The sequence below is a fragment of the Canis lupus genome, chromosome 24, assembly GCF_003254725.2.
Source record: "Canis lupus dingo isolate Sandy chromosome 24, ASM325472v2, whole genome shotgun sequence".
NCBI classification, from domain to species: domain Eukaryota; kingdom Metazoa; phylum Chordata; class Mammalia; order Carnivora; family Canidae; genus Canis; species Canis lupus.
In genome coordinates, this window is record NC_064266.1 from 31,775,772 (window position 1) to 31,792,567 (window position 16,796).

The following is a 16,796-nucleotide window of genomic DNA, read 5'->3' on the forward strand; positions in this document are numbered from 1 at the left end:
AAGACAACATTAGAGCTTTTTCTCAAGTATAATGAGAAGACATGGAGGGATCTGAATATGGATCTGAATATGGAATAAGGGTGGGTGCTGAGTGGATAGGAGGGTGGATGGACACAGGGCTAGTAGATGATAGGTGACGGTAGCTGAGTGACTGGAAGTGAAGTTGGATTGTTGAATGGGAGTTACGGTGGTTGGATGGATGGATGACAGATAGGTGCTTGCATGACTGGGTAGGTGGGTGGGAGTGGATGTTGTTTCCGCAGATGAAAGCATGGTTGCGTGATGGGGGTGATTGGATAAATGGAAGAGATTGGGTGAATGGAGGTAGTCAGGTGAATAAAGTATGGATGGATGTTAAGATGGATAGCCTGGTAGATGTAAGAAGTAGTTGAGTGAATGTGGCTGACTGGTGACAGTCAGGGGATGGATGGAGAGTTGAATGCCTGTCTGAATGGGTGTCCAGGTGGCTGGGTAGATAGGGTTGGGTGGGTAAAAGGATAGGAGTTGAAAGGGGCTGGACGGATGAGTGGCTGTCCAGGTAGATTTCAGAGAGGCAGAGTGACGGGAGGTAGTTGGTCTCGTGGGTTATTCAGATGGGCAATGGAAAAGTTCGGTGAAGGAGGAGCTGGATGAATGAATGGATGCCTGCGTGGTTGGACGGGTGTCTGGGGGCTGATGGGTAACCAGACAGTGGCGGGGGTAGGCGGGGTGAAGAGATGGCTGTTCGGTGGCTATCGGAAAGGCTGGATGAACGGAAGGGTTCAGTGAACGGGTGGACGGCAGTAGTTGGGTGAGTGGACGGATGGACGGACGGATGGATGGACGGACAGGGGACCAGAAGCGCCTCGAGTTTAACTGTTTAAAGGTCAGGGGTGGGGATCCCCGGGGGGCGCAGCGGAGCCTGCTTCTCCCTCTGCCTGGGTCTCTGCGTGCGTGCGTGTGTGTGCGTGTGCGTGTGTGTGTGTGCGTGTGTGTGTCTCATGAACACGAGGAGCCAGGGCGGCTGGGGGCGCGGCGCGGAGCCTACCTGGAGGCGGCGATCTCGGCCTTCTGGCGCGCGATGGCGGCGGCGCGCTGGGCGCCCTCCACGCTGTGCTCCACCTTCTGGCGGACCTTGCTGCTCCGGAGCGGCAGCACGCGGCGCTTGGCGCCCTTGACCAGCACGTTGTGGCGGTACTTGCCCTCCTCGCGGCGGCCGTCGGGCAGCGTGGTGCAGCCGTAGCCGTGGCGCAGGTTGTCCAGCCACTCGCCCTCGTAGCGGAGGCCGCTGGAGCGCTCGCTCACGCCGAAGCCCGAGCGCTTGTCGCTCTTCCACTCGCCCATGTAGGTCTCGGTGGTGGTGGCGTCGATGTCGGCCTCGAAGGGCGCGGCCTCGTCGGCGCCCTCCGCGCCCTCCGCGCCCTCGGCGCCCTCGCCCAGGCTGGCGGTGGACGCGGCGTCGCTGGCGCCCGAGCTGAGCTCGCTCTTGAGGAAGCTGACGCGGCTGCGCTGGCTGCCCAGGGACGTGCGGGACTCGGCGCGCCGCAGGCGGCCCAGCAGCGCGCCGCGCGGGAAGAGGCCGCCGCCCTTGGGCGCCCGCGCCGCCTCGGCGTTGGCCAGCAGGCTGAGCGCGAAGCCGCCGCGCGGGATGGCGGCGGCGGGCGGCGCGGGGCCGTCGGGGGCCGGGGAGGCGGGCGAGTCCGGGGCCGCCGCGCCGTTGCTGTGCTCGCTGCGCAGGGACGAGAGCGACGTGCGCAGCGGCGAGCGCACCACCACGGCCATCCCGTAGGGCACGCTCTGGCGCACGCCGTAGCCGTGGCGCATGCCGTTGGTGAACTGGCCCTGGTAGGTCCCTGCGGGCGAGGAGAGCGCGCGTCAGTGGGCGGCTGGGGGCGGGGGGACGGGCGAGACTGGGGGGTGGGGATGGAGAGGGGATGGGGGATGGGGATGGAGGGGTGGGGGTGGAGGTAAGGGAGGGGTTGGGGATGGGGATGGAGGGGTGGGGGTGGAGGTAGGGAAGGGGTGGGGGATGGGGGTGGAGGGGTGGGGGTGGAGGTAGGGAAGGGGTGGGGGATGCGGGTGGAGGGGTGGGGTGGAGGGGTGGAGGTGGGGGGTGGGGATGGAGGAGAGGGTGGGAGGGTGGAGGGGAGATGGGGGTGGGGTGGGGGGTGGGGGCATCCGTGAGCGTGCCAGGACATGAGTGGGTAAGCCGGGAGACATTCACGCAGTGGTGTGAATCTTCACACGCAGGGTCACAGTGGGTGAGGCAGAGTGAGGTTGTGCGAGTCAGTGTCAGTGTGTGAAGCTGTATGAGCAGGTAGGGACCCGGAGTGTGTGCGGTTAGACCAGTGTTTGAGTTCACAAGTGGACGGCCAGGAGTTTCATGATGGTGTGAATATTTCCAGTGGCAGCCCCACAACGAGGTCACGCTGGGCGAGACAATGAGGTCGCGTGAGTCAGAGCATCAGTGTGTGGAGCCGTGTGAGCCAGAGAGGCCCCGGGAGTGTGTGGGGTTAAACGAGTATTCGAGGTCGCTCATGGATGGCCAGGAGTTTGCATGATGGTGTGAATATTTCCAGTGGCGGCCACACGACAAGGTCACACTGGGCGAGACAGTGAGGTCGCCTGAGTCAGAGCATCAGTGCGTGGAGCTGTGTGAGCCAGGGAGGCCCCGGGAGTGTGTGGGGTTAAATGAGTATTCGAGGACGCTCATGGATGGCCAGGAGTTGTTTGCACGATGGTGTGAATCTTTCTATTGGTAGGAACACAGCAGGGTCACAAGTGTGCAGAATAGGGCAAGTCAGTTTTAAAGTGTGAAGTTGTCCAAGCAGATGAGGTCTGGTGAGTGTGAATTTGAATGACTGCACAGATTTTGAAACACCCAAGAGAGACTGACCATGCAAGACTGTGAGTGGGCAAGACAGCGAGTTTGTGTGGTAACATGAATATTTGTGTTTCTGGGAGTGTACAAGGCAGTGTGTGCCCTGAGATCACATGAGTGTGACATAACAGGATATAACGTAAGGTCATGAGAGTATTTGAGGTCTTGAGTATGTAAGGAAAGGCAAAGTGGAGTGAGGGTGCAAAACCATTAGAGGTTCAAAGAGTGCAGTGTTGTGTGAGCAGGCACATCTGTTGGTACGTGAAGTTAAATGCATGTGCCTAGTCATCCTATTTTGCAAGGTGATGTGTGTGTTCAAGCTCACGAATGGATAAGACAGTGAGTTCGCAGAGTAGTATGAATGCTGGAGAGCGTGCGGTTCTGTTGGAAAGCATGGGAGTGTGTGTATCTGTGTAAGGCCAGGTGTATAGAAGACTTTTATGAACACACATGTCAGTGTCTTTTGACTGTATGAGATCATGAGTGTGCAATGCAGTGTGTACACTGTGGGGTAAGTACCCAAGTTCCTGGAGGTGACGTTATGGGTGTGTGAGAGGTTCTGGGTGTACAAAGCTGTCTGAGTGTTAAAGCACAGAGTAATAAGCACTTGAGTCTGAGTGTATGAGGTTGTGGGCCTTAGGGAAACTGAGACGGTGTAAAACCGTGTGTGTGCAGGACAGCAGTATGTACAAGGAGTTGGCCACAGTGGAGGCCTTGTGTGTCCATCAGTGTGGGCACGTGAGCTCCTGGGAACAAGAGCCCATGTAAGTGCGTCCACTGAAAGTCAGTTCCCTGCCTTCATCTTCATGCCTTCGGTCTGTAGACTAGCCCCTGCCATAATCTTCACTAAGTCGAGGGTGGGAAATTCAGAGCCGTTGCTTTAAACACAGGCTCCTACTTTACCCTGGTTAACCAAAAACAAAACAAAACAAAACAAAAAACAAAACAAACAAAAATCCCAAATGGCCTTCTTCCCAGCAAAAGCCCAGGATGAGTTGGGAACTGAAACAACCAACTAGGTAAGGGATTCTTAAGCTCCTCACAACAGGGATGCTCCCTTTTGGGCCTTTGCGCTGGCTGTTCCCTCTGCTTGGAACTCTCTTCCTCCAGATCTCCCTGCACCCCCACAAGCACCTGGGCATCCTTGATCTACTTCTGTTTTCTATAGTATGCTTCCTTTTCTAACGTATTGTATGACTTAACAATTATATGTATTGCTTTTCTTTCCCCACTAGAATGGAAGCTCCATTATGGCAGGGATCTTTCCTGTTTCGGTCTCCACGGTAGCCCCAACACTTGGAATAGGGGTAGCTCCATAAATAGGGGTGCTCCATAAATATTTATTGATTGATTAGCTGGACCTGTCCAGAAACTCCATCTCATTGTGTGACCTTGGGCAACTCTCTTCCCTTCTTAAGACCTTAGTGACCCTACTTGTCAATGACGTTTTAGATATGAAGCTCTCTAAAGTTTGGCCTACCTTTGAGTTGCTGGCCTTCTAGGAATTGGGCACTATGACTCTGCAGGTGAAGGACAGCGTGTCCACCTGACTCCACACTGCCCGGTCCCTCCCAGCACAGGCTGCTCCAGCTCAAACCCCCAGTCCCTGCCCCGCCCTCAGCCCTTTCTGCATGAAGAGACCCCATTAAGAGTCAAATACAGTGCCCAGGGCTCATTTAAACCTCTCAAAGGTCCTATCAGGTGGGTCCCATGATGATGCTCATTTACAGGAGAGGAAGTGGGTGGTCTGAGAGGTTAAGTGACTGGACCAAGGAAGCAGAATCTAAACCCAAGTCTAGCTAATGCCCAAAGCTCATGCTCTGAGCCCAGAGTTTATCCTGGCTGCCCTTCAGAAGCTCTAAAAAATACCAACTTCCAGGCCTCACCACTAGAAAATCTCGTGTAATTTGTTGGAGAGGGTCCCCAGTTTGTGCAGTCTCTCTCTACATACAGGAGGCAGGCGCAGCCAGCAGTGAGAGGGACATCAGAGTTCTCCTCCCTTCAGTGAGCAGCCATAAAAAACCAATGACCACAGTACATGAACTATAAAAGGGCCAAAGAAAAGTGGAAAGAGACAAAAAAAAAAAAAAAAGGAAATATCAGTGGGCATGATCTTGTAGAGGAATATACAAACATGATCTCCATTTCACAGGTGGAATGGTTCAGAGAGGTTATATGACTTGCCCAAAGTCACCCAGTAAGGAAGAGGCAGCTCTGGATTTGAACCCAGTTCAAATGGGCGTGTGTAGCAGGTGCAGAGAACAGAGAAATGAGAGCATGGTGCAGAGAATGATAAAATGGGGAGGTGGATAGATGGGAAACTAATGTGTTCCCATTTCTAAGCTCATTCACATATGGTCACATTGTATGGGAGATAGAGGGACAAATAGATGTGATGTTGGAGACAAACTGAGCTCAGATATCATCTAATCTGGAGAGCCTTGAACAAGTTACTTCTGATTCTCAATGTGCTTATCTGGAAAATGGATATATAATACCCACTTTCTAGGGTTTGGGGGAAGATTAAAAAGGAGACAACAAAAAAATGAAAACAACCCAAATGTCCATCAGCTGGTAAATGGATGGACAGGTAATCAACCACACAGTGGAATTACTGGTCAGCATTAAAAAGGAATAAGCTACTGATTATGCAGCATGGATCTCAAATGCATGTTGAGTGAAGAAAGCCAAAGATGAAAAAATACAAACCGTGTGATTCCAGTTACATCAAAGCCTGGAAAAAACTGACATAGAATGACAGAGAGCAGATCTGTGGTTACCAGGGCTGTGGGTAGGAGGGATCCCCTAGAGCTTTATCAATTTATAGAAACCTCCTATGCCGTGATGGTGCTGGTGCATACATTTGTCAAGACTGTACGCCTGAAGTGCATTTTATTGCATAGAAACTATACCTTGATTTAATTAATGAATAACTTTTAAGAAGGAAAACAAAAAACACTGCAGCACAGCATTCTGCAAATACCCATCAGAAAATTCTGTCAACTGTCGTTTCCAAGTGAGTCTGAGATCCGGCTACTTCTCACCACCCTTGCTGCTACTACATGGTAGCCCGAACCATCCTTGTTTCGCCGGGATTTTCATAACGGCTGCCACGCTGGTCTGTTTCGGCCCTGTGCTCCTCTCTCCGTTCCTAACGCACCCATCCCAGGGATTCTGTTCAAATGTAATAAAGTCAGAATCGCAACACTGCTCTGCCTCTTCTCATTCAGAGGAAAAGCTGAAGTCCTTAGTGATCCAGGGACCCTCCCTGATCTCATCTCTGTCACTCCTCTGTCCTCACCTCCCTCGGTTCTCCCCTTTCCTTCACCCCACTTTAGCCAAAAAGGCCTCCTTGCTGTTCCTCCCACACGTTAGCCATGGTCCTGTTCGGGGCCTTTCTGTTTGGTGCTCCCTCTACCTGGAATGTTCTTCCCCCAGAAATCTGCATAGCTCACTCCCAGAGAGGTATTTAATGGTTCCTATAAGACTCACTCAAGGCAACAGGGCTAATAACTATACCAAGACTCACATCCATGTTTAGCTGTGCTCACTCCACTGTACTCAGAAGAAAGAAGAAAAAAAATATGTATATGAAAGTGGAAAGTGAACAAGAATAGAGCAGAGAAGATGGAAAACTGGGAGAAAGACAGATGACATCTAATCTCTGGGTTGGATGAGTTTGTGAAATTAAATCAGCCAATCTACCTTTAGCTTAAAGTTGGCATGAGATGGGCTGACGTGGTCCCTTTAAGCCCAAGAAAAACTGAGATTGCGACAGGAGAGGGTTCTTGGCCACCAGTTGGGGAGGAAACGGCCAGGCTATATTAGGAAACTTACAAGCAAGTGGCAAGAGGCACAGACACCCAAGGGAGGTTGGGAGTGATGGGGCCCTGGGAAGGGGGAAAAGCCAAGTGCTGGGGCCATCCCCAGCCTGACTCTCTCTAAGACAGGGCAGCTCTCCCTGGGGACTGGAAGAATGCATCTGCATTGGAAGAGAAGGGGGGAGGAGGACCCCACCCACAGCCATCTGGCTGAGAGGAGCTTTCTGTGGAAGGAAGTGCCTCCTGATAACCTTCAGGCTGGCCCCCTCACTTGGCCCAATAGACTCTGCAGGACTTCCCGCTGCCCTTGGGATAAGGGGCAAGATTCTCCACAGAATACAAGGCCTGGGGTGGCTGCCCCTGACCACCTCTCCTGATTTATTTTGAACAACTCTCCAGGCATACTTGCCTTTCTACCTCAGGACCTTTGCACATGCTCCTCCACGCCCACTCCTTCTCAGCATCTTCTCCTCTTTTCCCCTAGCAAATTTCTATTGGTATTCCAATCTTCAGCTTAAATGTGACTTCATCCGGGAGGAGTCCTTGAGGATTCCTTGAGTGCTACTCCCTGAGTACTGCTACATGATGTCATGTTGCCCCAAATTTCTTCTTGGCACTTCTCCCAGTTGTAGTTAAATAATTACTAAGATCATTTGTTCACTATAAGCCTTTCCCACTGGACTTTGGCTTCCAAGAGGGAGAGAGCCATGTCCAGCTTATTCCTGCTGTGATCCCAGCATCTAGCACAGTTCCCAGGCCCAAGGAAGCCCACATATACATCTGATGAATCTGTATCTTCTCCTCAGTGATACCCTTCTGTTCTTCCAGGAGCAGGAACCACATTCTCTTTCATCCCTCATGATTCAGCACGTGGTAAGTGCTCAGTAGGGACTGGCAATGGCTGTCAACGTGTTCGTGTCTAGATTTAGCAGCCCAAACCCTGGAAATTATCAGGGTATGTGTAAAAGGCTAGTGAAAGCCATAACCATGGTAAATACAGTTCTGTCCCTCAGACCAGGCTCCTGAATTTTATGAAACCTGAATATCACCTTCTCCCTGCAGTTGCCCTTCTGGTTTAGTATAGAATAACCTGGGTTTTAACCTTCACTCTGACACCAAATAGGTCTAGAATACGCATGAACTATTTAAGCTTGCTAAGCTTCCGTTTGTTCTTCTTATAATGGAGGTAGTAATACCTACTTCAGATTATTGTTCATTCATTTACAAATTCAATAAGCATTTGCTGTAGATCCTGCATGCTTGGTGTTAGATGCTGGGGACACAGTGGTAAATAAACAGGCATGATCTTTGCCCTCAAGGGGCTTGGAATCGAGTGCCAAATAGACTAGATTTAATCAACCACCAGAAATAAATGTGAGGCAGCCATAGCAAGTGGTCAGAGTGCCTTGGGTGGTGGGAGAGAATTGGTTGATCAAAAACTAAGTGAATCATACGTGAGGACACTAGCACACAGTAAGCGCTCAATAAAAACTAGCTTTTTGCCAGGCCAGAATCTTTGCTCAGAAAAGGTGGCCCAGAGGAGATTAACTGGAAAGATAATATTTTGGATAATAAAATATAAATTAATAAAATATATTATTAAAATTAATTTCATCTGTTTAAATGTGGCTACTAGCAAATTTTAGATTGTATATGTAGCCCACATTATATTTATATAGAAAGTGCTCGTTTAATTCACTTGGAGGTAGGGTTTTCTATTACCTGCAGATAAAAAAATATATCCTAAAAAGTATAGGTATCATCATTCTGATTTCATAGTTGGAACAATTGAAACTAAGAATTTAAATGACTTGCTCAAGATCACGCAAGTATAGTAGCTGTCGGTGGTCACAACCAAGTGTCCTGACCAGTGCTTTCTCCTTTGCACCCCTAGAAATCTGAGCACATTCCTTACAAGCACATCCCTTTGAAAGCCCTTACCCAAACCTCAGCTTTGAAGGATGCCCACCATTTCAGAAACCCACAGGAAGTCTAGGAGATCCAGAGTCCATTTTGAAACAGAGAAGAGACATGTGGGCCAGAACATGAAATTCTGGCAGAAATTCTGCCTCCAAATACAGGCAGAAATTCTGCCTCCAAATACATAAGGGACATTGAAAACACCACCCCCTCTGGCCGGTGACACCTGCCTATTTCTAGGAGACTCTCTTGAGATCTGAACATCGGTGTCCCTGGAGGACTGAATAGAGATGGAGAGGAAAGAATCATGGCTAGCTCCTTTCCAGGATCCCTGCTGCCTATGGAAATCCTGACCTGACAGTCAATGTTTTCATGACCTGGTCCCAATTCACCCTCCTGGTTTTGTCTTTCCAAGTCCACCCAAAGCCCAGCTTCAAAGCCACCTCCTACAGGAAAACTTCCCAGGCTATCTTCCTTCCTCCATACTCTCATTGCTTGAGATGTTTGTCACTTCTTACCTCCTATGACAGCTATCTTGTCTCTATCTCTTCTATTTGGGCTAAGAGGCATCCCCAGTCCTTCTCTAAGTCCTGTCATGTAGCGTTAGATGTTAGCACAAGATCTTTGGATGGGACCATCGAAGTGTCATCGGCAGATTTCACACAGGGTTTAAGATGGAGAATGGCAGGTAGGAGACTGAGCACAGAGAGTCCAGGGTCAGTGGCTCTTGTCCAGGCACATCAGAACTGGACCAGATAAACCAACGCACGTGGTGAATGGCCATATGCCACAGATAACTGTACAGATGCTCCTGAGTATAGGGGATGTATCCCACCTTGGCTCTAACCCACCTTGATAAAGAGCATGGACCCAGTGTCCCTGAGAAAGCGAGTCAAACCTGACACATCTTTGGGGACAGCAGAGTAATGGAAATTGTTTGGGCTTTGGAAACAGACCTGACTCTGAATACTGCTATAATTTTCCCCACTTCTCAGATCCCCACCCCATCCATCTGGTCTAGTGTGTACCAGTTCTCTCTAGTTTACTACAACAGCATCTTCCCTGGTCTCTCACCTCCCCTAGTACTTCAGTCCACCTTTCACTGCTGCCAGAGTCATCTCCTTAATTAGATGTAGATCTGACCAGGTGACCCCACCTAAAACCTTGCCGTGGCTTCCAAGTACCTTGCAGATTGTCTTGGGTCCCTAGGAAGCCAACATTGTATGTGAGATACTGGGGGGGAGGGATGCTCTTGGGATGAACATCTCTAAGGAAGGAAGTAGGATTCAACAGTAGAAATTGTTCAACTGTTGTATCCGAGGCTTCCACTGATCCTATGGGGGTCTCTGGAGCTGGTGCAGCCCTTCAGAGTTGTCCAAGGAGGCTGGGTCTTTGAATTCCTGTATCAAACAGTCATTAGCTACCCCACAGAGTCAGGCAACTCCTTTTGACAAGCCATCAGCAACTGGAGCCCCTGGCAGCGGTAGGCAGGGGGTGGAGAAACCCTGCTCCCGAGCAGTATCTGAGGGTGTCTGGCAGCATCCATAAGGATGAAGTCAAACTCTGCACTGTGACCCACAAAGTCCTCATGATCTGGGCCCATGCCAACCCTCCAGCCTCACAACTCCACTCTTTCTCAATCTCTGTACTCCTGCCTTTTCTTGAACACAACAGGCTTTTCTTGTGTCCACCTCCAAGCCTTTGTACTCGTTCCTTTTCCCTGGCACAGCGTGACTCCTGTTACCCAACTAACCCTTGTTCATCCTTCAGATCTTAGCCTAGACACCACTTCCATGATTACCAGACCAGGTCAGGTTCCCATTACCCCATACACTCTTCTACTTTCCCTTCAAATTGCTTATCCCACTTGTAATTAACTAGCTGTCCAATGCTGGTCTCTGCTGTTAGAACACAAACTCCTGAGGGCAGGGATCAAGGCTGCTTTAATCACCACAGCATCTCCAGCACTCAAGGCAATGACGGCCACATAGAAGGCTTTCATCAGGTATGTCAGATGAGTGAACAAGTTCATGGCCTTGGGCAAGTTCCCTTTGAGTCTATCTCTGGTCAATAAAGTAAGCATAGCAAGTTTACTTTGCAGAGTGCCTGGAGGGTTTACGTGGGTTCTCTAGCAGAGATCTCAGACTCTCAGCAAATGTTGGCTCCCTTCACTTCATGGGGAAAGATTGCCAGATGACCAGTCATCCCAGTTTGCCTCAGACTGAGGGGCTTCCCAAGACATAGGACTTTCACTACTAAAACCAGGACAGTTCCCCAGGCAAAACAGGATGGTGGTTACCCTCAATCTGGACGAGAAAGAAAAATGAACATTTCGTATTAGCACAGTGTTCAGTGGTATGTTGGTAGAATAGTTCTTTGGAAAAATAAACAAACAACCCTAATTGGTAGTGCTAGACAATTTTCATCATATAAATGGTTAGACAGGCCACAGTCAAATAGCCAGCTTAAAAAATTCCTGAAAATTTAGCCATGGGCTCTCATGAGATGGTAGCAGCTGGTGCCAGCACCCCACATGTAATACAGACTGTCGTATTCATTCTGGATATCTGCAAACGTGTAACACGTTCCTAGACAACCTCAACTTGGGTGAGGGTAAGTGAGACTATCTCAATCCCAAGGAAGTCACAGGTGGAATGGCCCTCCAAGACCATCTAGTTCAAAGCAACAAGTAATCTGTCATACGGGCCCTCTCTTACCCACCCTGTGTCCACAACAGACATTGCCAATCAATCATGATGCTGAATCCTAAAGCCTTGCTCTCTGGCTTGCCTGAAAGATAGCACCAAAGTCCCTTCCCAGAGCTCCCGAATGCTACCACCTACCAAAACTCCACTGTCCCTGGTTTCCCAGGATCGCTGAGAGGCAACCCAAAGCAGAGGAGCTAGCAGCATGTTTATGACCAGCTCCTAGGAGCAGGGTCGGGTTACAGCAGGTGTATGACAAGTCCCCAAAGCCTGCAGGGCTCCACCTTCCCCACATTCAGAGGCTGCTACCCCAAATGACACCCCATAGCTCACACAAGAAGCAGAGGATTAGCCAAGCAACATCACCCTGGTTGCTGCCAGCCCTGGGGACCTGTGGCCTGGGTGAAAGTCCCTTTGCCAGGCTCTGAGTCAGCTCAGTAACCCTGAGGGCCCCGGAAACCAGAAATAATTGGGTGTAGAGAAGGCAAAAGAAATCAAGGGGAGAGTCTGGGTTCAAAGGAGGCCCCACCTTGGTCATCTGGGCCCCCTTTCTATGCTCAGGCCTCCCCACAACCCTCATGCCCACGTGGCATGTGCAACAGGCGTCTCTCACCCACAATGTCCAACACCAAGCTCCTGACTTTCCCTCTTTGAATGCTTGGCCCATCTCAGGTCAGGACAATACCATCCTTCTGTGGCTTAGGCCAAAACCTTGATTCCTCTTTATTTCTCTCTCCCTATCCAATCTGTCAGCAAAATCTAATGACTCTACCCTTCAAAATAGATCCAGGATTTAATTACTTCTCTCCACCATCTGCTACAAGATGGTGGCCCAAGCCTATATTCTCACCCATAACATTGCAATAAACTCACTAATTTGTTTCCCTGCTTCTACTCTTTCTCTACCACCTCCTCCCCAACAGTCTCTCAACACAGTTGCAAAAGGAATCCCTTTTATCAAGGTCAGATCACGTCACTCTGATAGGCCTTACTCTTTTCAGAATAAAAGCCAGAGTCTTACAATGATATACAAGAACCTGCATCAACTGCCTGCTCTCCACACCTTCCTGGTAGGAACAGAGTATAGGTGATATTGTGCCCTTCTCTGCATGTCTCTATCAAGCGCCTGTATTGTAAGGTTGTCCTGTCATCAACAATATGAAATTTGATCACCTTGTTAAGATGGTAGCCATAAAGGATTCAAATTTAAATTAAAAAAAATCACAGGGACATTTGGGTAGCTCAGTTGGTTGAGAATCCGACTCTTGGTTTCAGCTCAGGTCGTGATCTCAGGGTTGTGAGTTCTAGCCCTGCATCAGGCTATGGTGCTCAGCGTAGATCTGCTTGGGACTCTCTCCCTTCCCTTCTGCCCCTCCTGCCTCTCTCTGAAATAAATAAATAAATATTTTTAAAAAAATACAATAATAAAATAAAAGTCAGGGGAGCACCTAGTTGCTCAGTCAGTTGAGCATCTGACTCTTGACTTTGGCTCAGGTCATGATCTTGGGGTCCTGGGACTGAGCCCCATGTCAGGCTCTGCACTCAGCAGGGAGTCTGCATGAGGGTTCTTCCTCTCCCTCTGCCCCTCCCCCTGCTCCTGCTTGCTCACTTTCTCTCTCTAAAATAAATAGATAAATCTTTTAAAAAATAAAAGTAATAAAAACTTTGTACATGCCAAACAGAGCATTTCCTGCAGGCTGTATGCAGCCCATAAGCCTTGGTATGGCTCCCACTTTACACTGTCCATATGACGGTCGGCAGCATGTGCTTGAATGCTTCCACACACAGGTGCTCTCTACTTGCCTAGAGGATTATTTATTTTTTTTAATTTTTTATTTATTTATGATAGTCACACAGAGAGAGAGAGAGAGAGAGAGGCAGAGACACAGGCAGAGGGAGAAGCAGGCTCCATGGACCGGGAGCCCGACGTGGGATTCGATCCCGGGTCTCCAGGATCGCGCCCTGGGCCAAAGGCAGGCGCCAAACCGCTGCGCCACCCAGGGATCCCCTCTACTTGCCTAGAGGAAAGGGGGTTCTGGAGTTCCTACAGCCCCTGGATCATTCTATGAATTTTGCCAGGTGGGTCTGGGCCTGTCAACTCTCAGTTACAGAGGAATGAGTAGGGGTCCTGGATGCTTCACTTGTGACCAGACCTTACTGTCTACCTACTCTGTGGCTCTGGCTTCGGAAGAGATAGGTGAGAACAAGGACAGCCCTCTGGTCTATGGCAAGAAGCAACATCGTCCTGCTCAGCCTGCACCCCAGCTTCAACCAGAGCCCTCAGAAAATGAGGCTTAACATTCCTCACAAGGGTGTGGCAGCAAGGGCTGATCCAGGGAACAGCTGCTGGGGACACAGAATTAGCAGTCTCTGGAAATAAGCAAGCTTGATGAATCCCAAGTGCCTGGCCTTGGACAGGAGCATGTGTGCAGAGATTTGGCCAACTGGACACATGTATCACAAAAAGCAAGGCTGCAGAGAAGGAAGACTGTGTCCACTTCCCTGTCTTGCTGAGGGTCTGCTCTGCTCCCCTGGGGTCCCAGATAAAGTCAGGAAGCTGCCATGACAGCAACTCAGCTGGCTGTCATGCTGGCCCCCTGGCTGTGAACTAGGACATGAGATTTTCAAGATGAGGTTAAATTATGCTGATTCTACATTCGAAAGGGAATCGTGCCTGGCGTGAGTTCCATCTACACTGGCAGGACTCAAGGCAGGACTAATCAAATCAAAGTCTTAGCTTATTAACTGCTCCAAAGTCAAAAGGTAGTTTCTGTGCTGAAATGGTCTCCCCAAAACAGCTTTGTTTCAGGCCATCCTGAATTAGTTCACCCTCTGACTGTGAAGGAAATGCAGAAAGGAGAACCGCTTCAGCACTTTCTATGTGCCAGGCATTATGCTGAGTGCTTTTTATGTATTATCTCATTTCATTGCATCAACCATATTTTGAAGGAGATTTTGACATCTCTAATGGAAAAAAGGAAACAGAAGCTCAGAGGGGTTACATGTGTACCCACATTCATAGAATTAAGAAGTGGCACAGCTGGAATTTGAACCCAGATCTGGCTGCTGTAAGCCGTAAGTGCTAAGTACCACGTGCCTCTTTTCATACTGTGAGACTCTTTTAGGATTTCCACACTTGATTTTTAATAGCAATTAAGAAATTTTAAATTAAAAGATGTTCCTTTTAAATCCAAAAGAGAACCAGAAAAATCCCACTAGAACTAAGAAATTAATTTAGCAGTGTAAAAAGATCCAAAATCAATGTACAAAATAATTGCATTTCTATAACCTAGCAATGAACAATTGGAAAAATGAAATTTAAAATTCCATTTACAGTATCATTTTAAAAACTTGTGAATTTTATTCAACAAAAAATGTGCAAAATACTGAAAACTCCAAAGCATTTCTAAGTGAAATTAAAGAACCTAAAATAGGGATATATATATACCATGTCCATGGACTGGAAGGTTCATTGTTATTAAGTTGTCCATTCTCTGAAAATTGATAAATGGGTCTAATACATTATTAATCAAATTCCCATCAGGCTTTTTAGTAGAAATCAATAAGCTGATTTTATAATGTATATGGAAATGGAAATGACCAAAAGAACCCAGTCTTAAACAAGAAGAGCAAAGTTGGAGGATTTTCTCTGATTTTAAAATTTACTATAAAGCTCTAATGACAAATGCAGTGTGATATTAGCATAAAGGTGGGCAAACAGATCAATAGAAAAGATATTCCTTTGGAGAACGAATGAATGAGTTAACAAATGAATGAATGCAAGAATGAATAAAGTTGCTTCAAGGAATACATGTCCCAGGGTCAGATAATGTGACACTAGGTATTGCCCAGGCCCCTGGGTGGCAAATTCATTTTGCTCCCATGTTCAGATCTGTTGGGCTAAAATGAGCTTAAGTTATCAACTTTGGGTCAGAGAAATTTGGATCCAAAGAGGAGAAGTTTGGGTTTTTGACTCAATTGTCATAAAGATAAAAATGCCATCTTTTCAGCATGTAATAATAATAATAGCACTAACCACATGTTAAATTTTGTTCTAAGTGCTTTACTGTATCAGGGCATCATTTAATTCTCTCAACAATATAGAATAAAAGAAAAATAGTAAGTACTGCACATTTAGAAAGAAAATATTATTTTGTGATAATTTATTTCAGTTTTACATTTCTGTGTGTATGTACAGAATTACAATGTGAAATATCTAATTTACAGCGGGTTGCAACCACAAAGATTTGAACGCCACAAGTGTAGTCAACAAGGATTATTAAGAAGCCTGAATGTAATGCATGTAAGATTCTTAGCACAAAGCCTGGTGTAAAGACATGATGAGTGGTAGAGGCAGTTGTGACCATTGTCAAGGTCTGCCTCATGAGCATCAACCTGTGTCATTGCTCAGGGCTCTGCACTTGATTTAATGCTCTGCTGTCATTAACTTGAAATTCTTAATGATTTGGAAGAGGGGGTCCTACATCTTCATTTTGTACTGAGTTTCACAAATTATGTAGCCAGTCGTATTTTGTATAGATGTTTATTACTTATTAAAATATTACACTATGAACTATTTTTTTAATATTTTTATTTATTTATTTGAGAGAGAGGGAGAGGGAGAGAGAATCTAAAGCCAACTCCACACTGAGCACAGAGCCCAATGTAAAGCTTGATCCCACAATTGTGAGATCATGACCTGAGCTGAAACCAAGAGTCAGATGTTTAACCAACTGAGCCACCCAGGCACCCTATATACTATGAACTATTTAATTATCATTTATTACCATCAAATTCTGTCTCTGCCTCTTACTAGTCAGAGGACTGTGAGAAAGAATACAGCATATAAATCATCTGACTCCTTTGCCTTGTCTATAAAAATAGGAGTAATAACAGTATTTCCTCATAAGCTTATTGTGAAGGTTTAAATAATACAACATGTTCCATGTCAAGAGCAGCACCTGGCACATAGTATATACATGAAAAATTAACTATTATTATTATTATCAACTTTATGAACAAAGTTAACTTTGGGCCTGGTTTTGTGGTTGTGGTTTTTTTTTGGGAGGTGTTGTTTTGTTTTTGTTTTTGTTTTTGTTTTTGTTTTTGTTTTGAGAGAGAATAAGAGAGCAGGGGGTGGGCAGAGGGAGAGAGAGAGAATCTTAAGCAGGCTAATTCCCAGCACGGAACCTGACTCGTGTCTTGGTCTCACCATCCCAGGATCATGACCTGAGCTGAAATCAAGAGTCAGACGCTTAAACGACTGAGCCACCCAAGCACCCCCTGGGCCTGGTTTTTCCATTGCAGATTTGAGGGAAGGAATTACTGACTAGAAGAGTGCTTCTGGAACTTAGCACCAGATTACTTTGAGAATCTGATGGTTATCTGAGGAAAAACACAGACAGTCCATGTACATATGCACACATATTGCCTGCGTGCTGATGGGCCTCTGAGGCCAAGGGGGTGGTGGTGCAGGTCAAGGACCTCGGA

The 16,796-nt window shown here is 47.7% G+C and overlaps 1 protein-coding gene across 2 annotated transcripts in view; it reads right to left on the reverse strand.

The window, feature by feature from the left end:
• JPH2 (junctophilin 2) overlaps positions 1 to 16,796 on the reverse strand; it is a 64,705-nt gene that overhangs the window by 42,327 nt on the left and 5,582 nt on the right. For both annotated transcript variants that reach the window (XR_004808820.2, XM_025470132.3), the window contains exon 2: positions 1,028 to 1,832. Coding sequence is in view for 1 of the 2 variants with exons in the window: in XM_025470132.3 (XP_025325917.3) it covers positions 1,028 to 1,832 (805 nt within the window). In the remaining variant the exon portion in view is untranslated. The remainder of the gene's footprint in view (positions 1 to 1,027; positions 1,833 to 16,796) is intronic.